This window comes from Perognathus longimembris, chromosome 6 (genome assembly GCF_023159225.1).
Source record: "Perognathus longimembris pacificus isolate PPM17 chromosome 6, ASM2315922v1, whole genome shotgun sequence".
Classification (NCBI taxonomy): domain Eukaryota; kingdom Metazoa; phylum Chordata; class Mammalia; order Rodentia; family Heteromyidae; genus Perognathus; species Perognathus longimembris.
This window is the reverse complement of record NC_063166.1, coordinates 63452023-63467685: the sequence shown is the minus strand read 5'-3', so window position 1 is coordinate 63467685 and position 15663 is coordinate 63452023. Positions and strand designations below refer to the sequence as shown.

Below are 15663 nucleotides of genomic sequence, written 5' to 3'. Positions count from 1 at the left end.
CTCTGATCTTAGCCTTCTGAGTAGCTAGGATTACAGGCGTGAGCCACCAGTGCCCGGCTAGGGTGCACACTCTACCAACACCTTGGCAATCTGTCATTGTGCTTCTCTTCTGCTCGCCGAGTAGCAGCACTTCTGCCCCTGTAAGTCATCGCCACCTGACTAATTTGATCACAGAGAATGTGACCTTGTGCTTAATTCTACCCCACCCTCACCCAAGCCTTTTCCTCCACTTGATCTAGTAACTTGAACCTTTGGTAGAAAAAAAAAAAGCCAGATGCAACTAAACTGCTTTTCATAAGTTGGGGGAAAACAAAACAAAATCCCTATACATTGGTCTTTTGTTGTTTGGGGGGGGTTGTATTTTTTACACAATTTCAGGTTCATTGCACACAATTATGTAACCCACACCAATCAACTGAAGAGTTCAAAGCTTCGGGCTATGTAATACACTGAGAAAAGCTGGTCCTTGCTGTGTAGCATCTGCATTTCAACTGCTGCTGTTTCAACGGTGCCAGGGGTGGAAACCAAGGTCCTATGCATTGCTAAACATGGGACCTACCACTGAGCTGTGCCCCTAGCTGAGTTTCAAATTTGTGTGTGTATGTGCTGGTGCTGGGGTTTGAACTCAGGGCCTGGGCCCTGTCCATTAGCTTTTTCCTCTCAAGGCTGACACTCTACCAATCAAGCCACACCTCCCCGTCTGGCTAACCACAGATAGCAGTCTCATAGACTTTCCTGCCCTGGCTAGCTTTGAATTGTGATCATCAGGTCGTAGCCTTCTAATTGCTAGGAACACTGGTGTGAGCCACCAGTGCCCAGCTGTTTCCAAAACCCTTGATCAGATCATTAGGATGTGAGAAACTGATGTCTATTCTTTTTTCTTTTTTGCCAGTCCTGGGGCTTGAACTCGGCCTGAGCACTATCCCTGGCTTCTTTTTGCTCAAAGGTAGCACTCTACCACTTGAGCCACAGTGCCACTTCTGGCTTTTTCTATATATGTGGTGCTGAGGAATCAAGACCCCCACCTTTTAAAAGCCAAGTCTTCTTGGTCTCATGTTCTTGGAAAGTGACCTGGCAAACTGGCATTCTGTGACGTTTCCATATTTAACAGGATCAGATTGGAGAGCTAGTGCAAATTACAGAGAACTTCTATAAACCAGAAATAGCTGTCCAATAAGAATAAGTAGTTAGTAATTTGCTTTGTGGAAATTCTTCCTCCCAGCCCCTCTACCCCACCCCAAGACAATTACTGGAGTGATGAAAGCCTTGAATATTCAAGATAAAAATAACTGGAAGAGAAAAAGAAAAATCTCAGACGGAGTTCTTTTTTTTTCCCCCTAATGCAAATCTGGGTGTATAACTGCACACAAAACTACTCTTTCTCATGGGTGACAAAGGAAGCTTTGCTCCGCCCCTAAGCCCCTCCCCAAGCCCCGCCCCCACCCCAGAGTCCACTGAGGTATATACTTGACACTCAGCTCCTCTGGCTTTCCACCCCCTGGGGTTGGAGGGAATGGGGGTGCTGCCCCAGAGGAGGAAGTAGGCTTGTTAAGAGATACTTGGCAACGTGCCTAGTGGCAGCATGCCATCTTTCTGAAAATTCACAGAGAAAGTACAATGGTGAGATATTTAAACAGGCCTTGGAGGAGGCTCAAAACACAGGCAGGTCTGGGGGGAGAGGAGAGGGCCTAGGGCAGGAAGGGCTCTGTCCCAAAGGTCTGCCTTCCTTTAGGGTGCTGTTTAGGGTGCTGGCCAGAAGCTCCCCTTCTCTCAGCTGCCCAGCTCTGCAAACCTTCTTTGGAGAGAGCCCTCATTCTTGGATTGCATCTCCATGCACAAGTTGAGGGAAGCAACAAGAATCCAGAGCCTGGAAGAATAAAACCTCAACTTCAAACACCTGGCCTCTACCCTTCCCTTTCACTAAGGAAGGAGCTTGGGAACTTCCTGTCCACCAAGTCAGACACGGAGCATGAGCCAATCAGGCTCACATGCCCAACAGTGATGCTTTTGTCTCCTGAGACTTTCTTTACCCCAGGGGAACACTAGGGAAAACAGGTTGGCAGCTTGGTGAAAGAGGCAAGCTCAGCTGACTCTCATGGTGGCCATGGAGCAGGGGCAGAGGCTGAATCCATTCTTCTCAGGCATCCAGAACTACACATTCCTCTTACTGAAAGCGACCAACAAACATTTCCAGTGTAAGAACTTCTCAGCTCATTGCATCTATCCCTTCTTTTCCTTGCCATTGAATTGGCCCCAAGAGTGTGGGGCTATCATTCTGTTCATTTCCAAGAATCTTACATTCACCCATCCTTCTAGACATACAGGGAGCATCTCTTTGTATGTGCGTGTGTGCCAGTACTGGAGCTTAAACTCAGGGCCTGGGCACCATTCACAGCACCACTTCTGGCTTGAGCCACAGCTCCACTTCTGGCTTTTTGCTGGTTAATTAGAATAAGAATCTTGTGTACATTTCTGCCCATGATGGCTTTGAACAAGGATCCTCAGATCTCAGCCTCCTGAATAGCTATGGTTATAGGTGTGAGTCACCAGCGCCCAACAGGAGAATTTCTTTGAACTTGCAAGTCCTCAAACAGAGAGCTGGTGGGACCTTCTTTCCTTCCACACATGGGCCAATTTGTGCAACTGCCCTGGCACTGAAGGGAAGAAATATTTCTTTCATCCAAGGCCCCTCAGATCATTGTTCATCTGTCTCTTCTGCCCAGGGCAGCGCCTCTGCCAGCCTATGGCTCTCGTGCTGGTTGTGTGGAATCAACTGCATGTGAAAATCACAGTGAGGCACATAGACTTGCATTGTGTGCGTGTACACACATGCACACATGCATGTACATATTTTCAGTCCTCCAGACAGAAATAAAAGTCCTTACAAGTGAAAAAGAGGGAGCCAGGGATCCTGGGGTGCAGAGTTGTCCGCTGGTTTCTCCATCCTGTTCTGTGGAGCAAAAGATGGAGCTGGAGAGCTCTGTAATTAAACATTTCCATGGAAGGAAAGCACCCAGCTTCCTGTGGGTCTTCTCTGGTCAAGGACAGCCCCTGGGGTGTCTGGATCCCCTCATTCCTGGGGCTCAGATTGCTGCTGGGGTTTCAGCTATCTCCTCCAGTCTTTGCCGAATCATTAGCCGGAGCACAGTGTACCTGGGGGGGCGAGAAACAGCCTATGGTAGAGGGCAGTGGGGAACACAGCCCTTCCTCAGGGCCTTCCCAGCACCCAAGTAGCAGCAGGTGTCCCCAGGAAACATGTGTGCCTGTCCCTTTGCTTCTGTCATAGTCTAGCCATTTCCTTGCTTGTGTTCATTTTCTCAGCATGGATAAAGAGGGCAAATCCTAATTAGATCATTTTATCATGGTTAGAAAGGCTTGGTAAAGGAAGGGCAGACATGTGAAATGTTCAACAGCAGCAATAAGAGTCCTACTGAGTGCTTACTATGACCAAGGTACTGTGCATAGTACTTTATATGCACAGTGGCTCACTAAGCTCCCCCCCCCACAGGGTGGAGTATATGAATTGGTCAATATTTTACTCTTGGGGGGGGAAACTACAGCCACCACTGGGTATGGGGTCCCTGGCCCGTGGGTGAGTATTCCATCCCTATTTAAGAATTTAGATCCCAAAGAGATCTTAAACGGGTATGTCTCAGAGTTCTGTAAAAGGAAGGCAGGGGAGACATTTTAATGACTCATATCAAAATAAGTAGTTGGCGGGCTGGAAGTATGGCTTTAGCAGTAGAGTATATGTCTAGAAATCACAAGGTCCTGAGTTCAAATCTTAGTATCATCAAAAAATTGCCAAATTCTGGTGGCTCACCCTGTAATCCTAGCTACTCAGGGGGCGGAGATCAGGTTGTTTTTTTTTTAAATAATTTATTAATTAAACAAAAAAATTTTTTTTTTGGCCAGTCCTGGGCCTTGGACTCATGGCCTGAGCACTGTCCCTGGCTTCTTCCCGCTCAAGGCTAGCACTCTGCCAGTTGAGCCACAGTGCTGCTTCTGGCCGTTTTTCTGTATATGTGGTGCTGGGGAATCGAACCTAGGGCCTCGTGTATCCGAGGCAGGCACTCTTGCCACTAGGCCATATCCGCAGCCCCTAAACAAAATTTTTTGACAAGGTGTTATGCAAAAGGGGTACAGTTACATAGTAGGGCAGTGTGTATATTTCTAATGATATCTTACACCCTGTTTTTCTTTCCCTTCCCTAGGTCAGGTAGACATATATACAATATACCGTGTACCAAAAACATATACAGTAGCCACGTGGCCTACGCCAAAGGAAATTCGCCTAGGGCTTTAAATGTAATGTCGACAATAGGGTTTGCTTATCCCTGTCTTATATGAACGTACATACATAGCTTTTGAGCTATTGTAATCCACTGAGAGGTCTATTTTTGACCTTTATATGTTGAATAATTGTTTGGTTTTAGTTACATAATGTAGGGTCGCTGACTCAAACCTGTGGGAAATACCATTTGACAAGAAGTTTTTGGTTTCACAGACCTGGTCTCTACTGTCTCCCCCTTCCCCCACCTTAACAGTCATATATCAAGGAGATCATGCCCCTTTGTTTTCTGTGTTCTAGGCTTGTCTTGCTCAACATTATTTGTTCAAGTTCTGACCATTTCCCTGTGAATACCAATATTTCACCATTTCTAATCGCTATGTAGTATTCCATTGTATATAGGTACCATATTTTTTGGATCCATTCATCTGTGGAGGGGCATCTGGGTTGATTCCATATTTTGGCTATTGTGAATTGTGCAGCGATAAACATGGAAGTGCAGATGTCTTTTTGATATCTTGGGACCTGTTGTTCAGGATAGATGCCTAGGAGTGGTATGGCTGGGTCATAGGGTAGGTCTATGTTGAGCTTTTTGAGGAACCTCCATACTGTTCTCCAAAGTGGTTGTACTAATTTGCACTCCTACCAACAATGGGGAAGGGTTCCTCTTTCCCTGCACCCCCTCCAGCATTTGTTGTTGCCTGAGTTCAGAGTATAGGCCATTCTAACTAGAGTGAGGTGGTATGAGATCAGGTTTTGAAGCCACCTTGGGCAGAAAAATTCACGAGACTCTTACCTCCAGTTAATTAGCAAAAAGCCAGAAGCAGAAGTGTGGCTCAAGTGGTAAAATAGCACCTTTGATAGGCTGGGACTGTGGCTTAATGGTAGAGTGCTTGCCTAGCATGCATGAAGTCCTAGGTTCGATTCCTCAGCACCACATAAACAGAAAAAGCCAGAAGGAGCACTGTGGCTTGACTGGTAGAGTGCTAGCCTTGAGCAAAAGAAGCTCAGGAACAGTGTCCAGGCCCTGAGTTCAAGCCCCAGGACTGGAAAAAGAAAAAACAACCAACAGAAACTTTGATTTTTAAAAAGCAAAGCAAAAGTGTGAGGCCCTGATTCAAGCCCTAGTACTGGCTAGTGGCACACAAGCACACAACCACACAACCACACACGAACCCATACACCCCCTCCCCAGAAGCGACACAAGAAGTAGGAAAACCAACAATACTTAAGTTTCACCACCCCATCTAAGATCAGACTTATGAACAGGTATCCCCTGATAAAAACCCAATCACATGCAGCAGCCCAGTATAGCCCTGCAGGTCACCCAAACAGAGACACCTCTTGCTGAAGCCCAAGGAGAAGCCCAACCAGCACCCTAGGGCCTTACTTACTTGCGCATCAGCTTCTTCACTTCCCGATCTTCCTCCTCTTGAAGTTTCTGAATGAAGCTTTTAAGGACAGGCATCTCAAACTTTATGTACTGGGCTACCTGAGGACAGTGGTAGAAAGTCAGTCTGGGGTGTATGCCTTGCACAGCATGGTTGCAGTGGCTTTTGTATTCCTTTCCTGTAAGGCACACAACCATGAAAAATCTGGTTTCCCACTAACCCAGGATTAGTTAAGGCAAAACCCTTAAAGGCAAGAGCCAGACCTTGTCAATGAAACTGCATGACCCCACGTCACAACTTTCCACTTTGCATCTTGTATATCGAAACCATGATTTGGGTGATGGCCAATACAGAGAAGCATTTTCTCTTAATACAGTGATAGAAAGAAGAAACTGAACTTATGTAATAAGTCCCCTAGGGCTGGGGTTAACTCAGAAGTAGAGTGCTTGCCTAGCATATATGAAACCCTGAGTTCTCTTCCTGGCACTGAAAAAAATAATGTATTTATGCCTCATTATTGTCCCCTAAGAGAATTTGAGGAATCATTGTGGTTCAGAGTGACAATTTGTTTTGTTTTCGTTGCCAGTCCTGGGTCCTGGACTCAGGGCCTGAGCACTTTCCCTGGCTTCTTTTTGCTCAAGGCTAGCACTTTACCTCTCCAGCCTCAGCACCACTTCTGGTTTTTTTCTGTTTATGTGGTGCTGAGGAATCGAACCCAGGGCTTACGTGCATGCTAGGCAAGCACTCTACCTCTAAGCCACATTCCCAGCCCCTCAGAGTGACAATTTGTCTTAAGTCTCAAACAAGCATTCAGGTGAACGCTGGCTTCTGAATGGCTGTGAGAGGCTCCCAGGTGAATTAAAGTTAGGGGACAGCTTATCCTCCCACATCCAAGAGAGCAGCTCTCCTCAATTGGGAGAAGGGAATTTCCTACCCTGTTAATGTTGAGCTTGGTTGTGTGACTTGCTTTATGCATGGTGATGTGTGCAGTTATGATGTATGCTAAATCTGAGTAGAGGTTTTAAATGAGCTTGTGTGATTTACTTGGGTTTCTGAAGCTCTAGCCATCATCCATAAAGAACATACCCCAGGTATGACAGAGTCACATGCAGAACATATGAGTATTGTTCAAGCTATTGAGATCTGGAAGATGTTTGTTACTATAGCAAAGGCTGACTAGTACATGTGAGGTTAAAAAAAAAAAAAAGCAGTGGGCTAGGAATGTGGCTTAGTGGTAGAGTGCTTGCCTGGAATGCATGAAACCCTGGGTTCAATTCCTCAGTACAACATAAACAGAAAAATCCAGAAGTGATGTTGTGGCTCAAGAGTGCTAGCCTTGAGCAAAATAAGCTAAGGGACAGTGCCCAGGCCCTGAGTTCAAGCTCCAGGACTGGCAAAAAAAAAATACCACAAAACAAAAACAACAACAACAACAAACACTGCTGACTTCTTGATGTTCTTAAAAGAATGTTTGTAAAAACTTTTCAAACCCTTACAGTTTCTCAAAAAGCATAAAAACATTCATTTCTTCAGTGAAAATCACTTCCCCTGCCACCCCCAGATAATTCCTTTAACAATTCCCACAGGGCATATCCTCAACTGTCTCCAAGAAAGCCCTGCATTAAAGAATGGCGGTCAGTGGAGACATGGTCCTTACCTAAAAAGTCATGCTATACTCCAAGCAAATCCCCACCCACCTCAGGACAGACATCCAATCCGAGGGAACTCACGTCATAGGTGACTTCCTCCACCTGGTCCTTTTCCATCAGGAACACTTTAGACACCTGCTCACAGGGGCCCTGGAGGATCCGGGCGATTAGTGGGTAGTCTGTGGTCTTCAGTTTCTGTTTCTCTGGAATCACATACAAGCATGAGCAGGCCTGAGGTTGGCCTGAGGCTTTCCTAGTCAAAAGTAGTGGTCAACTCAGGGTGGCCAAATGGACTAGGCATCTTAGGAGATGTCTTAGGAGAAGACATGCATGTCAGGAGACTATTTTTTTTTGTCTTATTTTTTGCGGGGGAAAGTATGGCTAAAACTTAACGGGGGGGGTTGTTTGACTATTCACTCAAGGCTAGCACTCTACCACTTGATCCAAATCTCCACTTCCTTCTTTTTTTTGGATTAATTGGAGATAGGAATCACAGACTTTCCTGGGCTCCCTTGAAACTGCAATCCTCAGATCTCAGCCTCCTGAGTGACTAGGATTAAAGGTGTGAGCTGGTGAGGGGGGAATGAGGGAGGAGGTAACAAACAGTACAAGAAATGTACCCAAGGCCTAACGTATGAAACCGTAACCTCTCTGTACATCACTTTGACAATAAATAAGAAAAAATTAAAAAATAAAGGTGTGAGTCACAGGTACTTGTCAGGAGACGTTAAAAAAAAAAATCTTTGTTTGTTTGGTCGGTGGTGGGGCTTGAACTCCGGGCCTGGGTGCTGTCCCTGAGCTCTTTAGCTCAAAGCTAGTGGCTTTATTATCTTTAAGTAGTTGTACAAAGGAGTTTCAATTGAACGTGTCAATTTATGGATACAACGCATCTTAAGCAATGTCACCCTTTTCAGCATTCTCCCCCATCTCTCCCAACCATCCTCACACCTTCAAGTTCCCTGGTTTTACATATGTACATTGAATGGGATGACTGCATTGCCCACTCTGCCTCTCAAGGAGACTGATTTGTTTGTTTTGCTTTTGTTGCCAGTCCTGGGGCGTGGACTCAGGGCCTGAGCACTGTCCCTGGCTTCTTTTTGCTCAAGGCTAGCACTCTGCCACTTGAGGCACAGCGCCACTTCCAGCTTTTTTTCTATATATGTGGTGCTGAGGAATCGAGCCCAGGGCTTCATGTATATGAAGCGAACACTTTACCACTAGGCCATATTCCCAGCCCCTCAAGGAGACTGATTTGTAAATGGACTGTTCTACAAGTGTTGGGCAAAGCAACCTCTCCCCTACCTCTCTCCCAAAACCACCACCCTGCCTCAGACTCCTTGAAAGATGCTAATTAGGAAGCATAGGGTTTGTCTTCCTCTGTTCCGTGCGCGCGCACCCATTTTGGGGCTTGAACTCAGGGCCTGGACACTGTCTTTGAGCCACAGCTCTGCTCCCAGCTTTTTTATTTTTAGTGGTTGATTGGAAATAAAGAGTTTCCTGGGTTTCCTACCCAAGCTGGCTTCTAACCTCGATCCTCAGATCTCACCTTCTGAGTAGCTAGCATTACAGATATGAGGCACTTTTTCTGTGTATGTGGTACTAAGGAATTGAACCCAGGGCTTCAAGCACTATACCAATAAGCCCTCAAGGAAAGTTATCTTGAGACTTATCTCCAATGAACAACCAGAAAACCAGAAGTGATGCTGTAGTTCAAAGTGGTAGAGCGCTAGCCTTGAGCAAGAGTTCAGGGACAGCACCCAGGCCCTACGTTCAAGCCCCATGACTGACAGAAATAGGGGGGAAAAAGTCATTTTAAGTTTAGTTTACTTCCCATCTATGGCACTCCCCAGCATCTTGTCCAGCAAGCTCACCAAGCTTGAAAGCAAACAACATTTGGAAGTTTCTAAAAACCCAAATAATAGCTAGATGAGACTGAGGGGTTTGCCTTTTTTTAACTTGCTATTTTAAGTTCATTAAAAGGTGGGGTTTTTTGGGGGGGGGGGACTGGGAATGTAGCTTAGCAGTAGAGTACTTGCCTAGCATGCATGAAATGAAGCCCTGGGTTTGATTCCTCAGCACCACATAAACAGGAAAAAGCCAGAAGTGGAGCTGTGGCTCAAGTGGTAGAGTGCTAACCCTGAGCAAAAGGAAGCCAGGGAAGGTGCTCAGGCCCTGAGTTCAAGCCCCAAAACTGGCAAAACAAAAAAAAGTTTTGAAGCCAATTGTGTGCCTCTTACTTACCACCACTGGTGTGGACCACATACAAAGCAAACTCATCTGCAGAATTCTCAATCTGAATCAGGAGCAGAAGAGACAGGTTAACCATCGTAGCGGCTGGCCACTCTTTCCTCCTCAACATAGAAAGCCACAGTTTAGGCTTCTCTGTGGGGAGGGCCTTTTATTTATAGCTCTCATAGTGACAGGGAGATGCAGTCAGCAGATAACTTCAATGATAACAGGTAATACAGGTGGAGTGAACATCCTTGGTCTGACATATTTGGGATCCAAAAAAATTGAAATCTAAAATGCTCCTAAGTTTGCAACTCGTACTTGGTTTGGGATTTTGAATTTGAACTCAGGCCTTTGCATTTGCAAGGCAGGTGCTCTACCACCCGAGCTGGGTCCCTGGCCCTTCCAACCCAGACACTTGTGTCCTCAGCTACACTGGCTCCCATTAAAAATAAAAATATTGCAGTTGCTGGGCATCATGGCATATACCTGCCACCCCAACTACTCAGGAGGCTGGAGTCAGGAAGATGGAGGGTCTAAGCTACCTTCCTAGGCATAAAGAAATCCACAAGACTCCATCTCAACAGAGGGCGGGAGGTGTGGTGGCAGTGCCTGTCATCTCAGATACAGCTGGAAGCCTACAGCTGTCCAGGTACAGGCTCCAGACAAATTAACCAGCACAAAAAGGGCTGGAGAGGTGGTTCAGTGGTCCAGCACTTGCTTAGCAAGCATGAGTCCCTGAGTTCAAACCTTAGTAATTAAAAAAAGATTAGCAGGGCACAATGGCATATGCCTGTAGTTCCATCTACTTAGGAGACTGAGGCTTGATTGCTTGAGAACCATGAGTTCAAACCAGCCTGGGCAACATTGTGAAACCCTATCTCAAGAGAAAAGAATCTGAAAAAAAAATAATCTTGGTCTCCAAGAGAATGATTCAGGGATTATGAAAACACTGGACCTTGAAAGCCTTGTGTGCATCTACTTATACATCTAAGTAAGTCACACTTTCAAAGTAGGATTCCAATCATGTTCTTGGGACATGTATGCTGAGGCCCCACAGGGGTTAGACTAGAGTTTAGACTCCAGGGTTACTATGGTAGCTCATAAAGTACCTGGGGGTCCATGCTGCTCAGGCCCTGATGGACTAATGACTGCCCAGTCTCCTACAGGCTGGTGGCCCAGTCTCTCTGACCTGTCCCCCTTCCCAGTCACCAACTTAGCAGGTCTGGGGCAGGGACTAAAACTCTGCTTTGCTTTTCTGTCGATTGTGGGGCTTGAACTCAAGGCCTGGGTGCTGTCCCTGAGCTGTTTTTGCCCAAGGCTACTGCTCTTCCATTTTGAGCCACAGCTCCACTTCTGGTTTTCTGGTGGTTCACTGGAGATGAGAATCTCATATCTCAGCCTCCTAAGTAGCTAGGATTATAGGTGCGAGCACCGACAAGTATCTGCTTTTCTAAGAAGCTCTGGAAAGTCTAATGCTGAGAGACCTGGCCATGAATAACAAGTCTAGAGAAGCCAATCCTCTGTTCAGTACCCCCCAAACCACACAGGTTCCATAGACCCTGCTTCCCACTGGGGCCCCTCAGGCAGGCAGACAGCAGGGGAACTTGCCTTAAATTTGTTGAGCAGCAGCTTCAGGACCTGCGGGGTGGTCATGGTGCTGTTGATGCGGACATTGGTGACAGAGCCATAGGCTGGCGTGAACACTGAAGTCTGTCAACAGAAGAGGCTGCTCAGGATAAGAGTAAAGGGCAAGGGGGGAGCACTAAAACCCAGGTGGTACAGGGCACAGTGACAGCGTGCTCCATCCGAGTCCCCTGGTAACCTGGAGAACCTCTGTCTGACTTCAATGTAGACAAATCACCTCTGGAGGTAGCCTAACTCAGTTCCCAAAACCTTTCTGGGTGGGTAGGTGGGGTGTCAGGTCTGTTTAGGGTAGGGTTGGGAGAAGGAATCCCGCCAGATAATCACACTGCCTTTCCAGGTAAAGTGCTCATAAAGCCACTTCCCTGGGACTCAGCAGTAGGAAGTCTCTGGCTTTGTTTGACTTCTTTCTACACATGGGGCTTGAACCAAGAAGCCAGAGGAAAAGAGGGGATGCCTAGCTTGGGGTGCGGTGAGTAGCTGGCTGATCTGAGATGGGCAGCTCTTAACCAGGGACAGTCTGACTAGGCACCGATTCTGAATGTGGAAGACACGCGGTCAGGGAGAGACAGTCCCACGCAGATTTACCTAGGTGAGACTGGACTGGGGCATTTATTGACCACATGGTTATGGGGCTTTCAAGGCTACAGCAGGGTGCTGCTTTATACCCCACAGAAGTCATCCACTGCCTGGGGAGAGGTGGGGGGATCTTCCAGGCCTGTGATCTCCCATCCTTCAGAAAGCAAGAAGAATCCGTGCCCACCCACAGCCCAATCATTGAACAACAAATGGCTTCCCAAGTGTCCCACTAGAAACCAGGAGACCCTGGCCCTGAGGTGATGCTGGTGCCCAGCAAGACATGTCACACACACACCTCCCCCGCTGTCCCCTTCCCTTTCCTCTCCATCCCACTCTACCTTGTGGTTATAGAAGTGGCCATTGATGGAGAAGCGGTGGCGTCGGATTCGTCTCTGGTCACTGGGCGTCCTCACGTTGCCACGGCGACGCACTCCGACATCACTGCGAGTGCGCATCAGCTGCGGTGTGTCTTCCTGCACAGGCTTCAGGCCCCTAGCATCTGGGGCCATAGTAAAGGTTTGGAAGAGTTAATTCAGCTACAGTGCGCAGAACAGTGCCTGGCACAGGACCACTATGACCTAAGGACCTTGAAATGTTGCAAACTGACAGATGCTAGACCATGGGTGAGCCGAGGAGATTATGCTGAGTGAAATGAGGCAGCCCCCCAAAGGCAAGGACGGTGTGAACCCATTCCTCTGAGAGACTCAGGATCATAGCTTTTACCACTGAAGGCTGAACTATCTCTTGAACTACACACACACACACACACACACACACACAATTACACATACACACACACACAATCACACACAATGTTACAGTGCTGATGACTGAACCCAAGGCCTTGTGCAGGGAAGGCAGATACTCTTAACATTAAGCTACAACCCTTCATTTCAGTTTCATAAGATGAAACAAGTTTTGGAAATGAATGGTTATGATTACACAACATTATGAATGTATTAATGTCACTGAACTATACACTTCAAAACAGGAAGGCTAAGTAAGATCTGAGGGCCACAAATCAAAGATAGCCTGGGCAGGGAAGTCTCTGAAGCTATCTGCAGTGAACCACCAAAAAGCTGGAAGTGGGGGTGTGGCTTAAGTAGTAGAGCACCAGCCTTCAGTGAAAAAGAAAAAGGTAAGGAATACTGCCTAAGCCCTGAGGTCAAGCCCCAGTTCTGGCACGCACACAAAAGAGGAAATTCTTTATGGATTTATGTGCTATAATTCCAGGACACGCTGCTAAAACATTCCAATGGCAGCATGTATAAGACGGGGAAAAGAAGAAATTGCATCCAGTTCCAAAGGAATGTGAGTGAGCATTGTTCATTTTGCATAGGCTGACTGGGAGGGGAAGGGAAGTTCAACCCGTGGGTGGATAAGGATTTTTTATTTTTTGTTGTTGGTTGTGGGTCTTGAATGCAGGGCCTGGAGCTGTCCATGAGCTCTTTTTGCTCAAGACTAATACTCTACCACTTTGAGCCACACATCCACTTCTGGTTTTCTGGTGGCTAATTAGAGCTAAGAATTTCATGGGCTTTCCTTCCCATGCAGGCTTTCAACCACAATCCTCAGATCTCAGCATCCTGAGTAGCTAGGATTACAGATGTGAGCCACCAGTGCAGGCTTAAGGCAAGAGAGTTTAATGGTCTCCTTTTAATACTTGCCCAATCCTGAACCAAAAGAGCTTGAGATATTCCCAAGTAAACCAAGTTTATAGCATATGTCATAGCAGGCGTCCCCCAATGACAACTACCCCGAGTCTCCTCCCTCATGCCCTTTTGTACCTGTGGGGCTTGGTGTCTGGTCACCCTCAGGTGCGTCCACCTCTGAGATCTGAATGTTGGGCATGGTGAGGGGCTTCAGAATGGTGCTGTGGGCAGAAAACAAGCAAATGGAAGACAGGTTTAGCCTCTGCCAAGAGACCCTTTCACAACCCCCTGCAACCTGCAAGAGGAAGCTTAGATACCAGGCCAGGTACCAGAACACATCAGGCCATGAAGGATGCAGGCAGACTATCCTGAGCATCTCAGGAGGCTGGTGCCACTCCCAGGCTGGGCACTGGGTGGAGATTAGAGCATTCAAAAGAAAAATGATGTTCTTTCTCAGCATCTGGAACTGTGCAAACACACAGTTCATAAGCCTACTGAGGAGAAGCCTTTAGAACTAACTGCTTATATTACCCGCACAGAATTGCTACACATGTGTAGGGTTTGTGGCTTATTTGAAACTCCTGATTAGCAGCCATTTGTTTCTTGGAAGAGGATTCTAGTCTGGATTCATTTCTACGAGAGGAATAAATCAGGAATTGCTTCTGGCATCTACAAGAAATGAAAGATAATCGGTTGGCTGCTCCCAGGGTCAGGGAAACCTTGGATGGGGAGCTGATTGCAGTGTCCTTTAGAATTCCAAGGATGGAGTCCCCAGCCAAACTGGAGAAAGGGCCAGAGCCAACAGTGTGACTTGAGACCTGGGTTTGCTCTAATAACTGGAAAATGATTGCCCCAAGCCAGAAAGGACAATAGAAGCAGCTCAGAGAAACACACCCCGAATCAACAGCGGGCTTGGCTAGGAAGGAGAATCACGTATGACCACAAAGGACTGGTCTAGGTGAGAAAGGTTTGGACCTCATGAGCCCAGGAGGACAGGCCCTGTAATCCAGGAATGATGATTTTAAGGGTGTGTGTGGGTATGTGTGCCAGTACTAGGGTTTGAACTCAGGGCCTGAGCACTGCCCCTTAGCTTCCTTGTTAAAGGCTGGTGTTCTACAAGTTGAGTTACACTCCCACTTTGGGCATTTTGGTGGTTAATTGGACATACATCTCTCAGAATTTTCTGCCTGCACTGGCTTTGAACTGCAAGGCTCAGATTTCATCCTCTTGTGTAGCTAGGATGATAGATATGAGCCATTGATGCCTGCAAGAATTTCTGTTATACTCTAACTCACTGCCTTCAGAACACCAGACTGGATCCTCTCAGGGTCTGTAATGACTTCTTAGCACCCGGGGCAGCCATTGCTCATTACCGGGTCCAGTGGCCTCTGGCATAGGCATCCTTCTGAACACAGTGACCCAAGAAATCACTTAGGTTTTGCTGGCATCCAGAACAAATTCCTGAAAACTCTTGATATATTTGTAGGCCCCAAGAGCCAATCAAGGCCAGCTTGATGGCACAGGGAAAGGGGAATAAACAAGTGCTCAGATTGAAGGGCCTCTCAGCAGGCCCAGCCCAAGGCCCCATGATCAAATGGAATTTTTAAAGTCCTCTTACAGAATGTAATGATGGAGGATTCGGGGCCAAGCAGGGTCAGGCCCATTGGAAATCAAGTATGGTGAAAGTGCTTAAAGCTACATTAGGAGTTGGCCAAAAATGTTGCTCAATGGGACAAGCCATGACTTTCCTCCATAAATTATCTTTTGGGGTCAGTTGTGGGGCTTGGAACTCAGGTTCTGGGCACTGTCCCTAAGCTTTTTTGTTCAAGGCGTTAGCCACAATGCCATTTCCAGTTTTCTGGTGATTAATTAGAGATCAGAGTCTTATGAACTTTCCTGCCCAGGCTGGCTTTGAACTGTTATCCTCAGATCTTAGCCTCCTGAGTAGCTATAATTACAGACATGAGGCACAATGCCCAGTCCTTCATAAATTTGTTTGGGAAGAACCTAGATGAGCCCCAGGGTCACTCTCTCAAGGGTAGGGAAAGATAGATTTGGCAACAGAGTTTAGCAAAATGTTCCATGTGGCCAACAGAAATGGCCTAGTCCTTTTTTTACACCAAAGAACACATCACTGTGGTTTTGGCCAAGCAGAAACCAGCACACTCCACCCAGGCTTGGGCCTGAATGCAGCCAACATCAGCAAGTTTTGTGAGGGAACAAAGCCA

General features: G+C 46.8%; 1 protein-coding gene across 4 annotated transcripts in view; it reads right to left on the bottom strand.

Annotated features, from left to right (window-relative positions):
- Nucleotides 1–1456: 1456 nt before the first annotated feature.
- Nucleotides 1457–15663, bottom strand: part of Rassf2 (Ras association domain family member 2) — a 41650-nt gene continuing 27443 nt past the window's right edge. For all 4 annotated transcript variants that reach the window (XM_048348845.1, XM_048348844.1, XM_048348846.1 and 1 more), the window contains 7 exons: nucleotides 13571–13656; nucleotides 12122–12282; nucleotides 11172–11273; nucleotides 9573–9624; nucleotides 7413–7534; nucleotides 5686–5783; nucleotides 1457–3153 (listed from right to left, as the gene is read on the bottom strand). In XM_048348845.1, coding sequence (XP_048204802.1) covers nucleotides 3084–3153; nucleotides 5686–5783; nucleotides 7413–7534; nucleotides 9573–9624; nucleotides 11172–11273; nucleotides 12122–12282; nucleotides 13571–13656 — 691 coding nt within the window. In that variant the 3' untranslated portion in view covers nucleotides 1457–3083. The remainder of the gene's footprint in view (nucleotides 3154–5685; nucleotides 5784–7412; nucleotides 7535–9572; nucleotides 9625–11171; nucleotides 11274–12121; nucleotides 12283–13570; nucleotides 13657–15663) is intronic.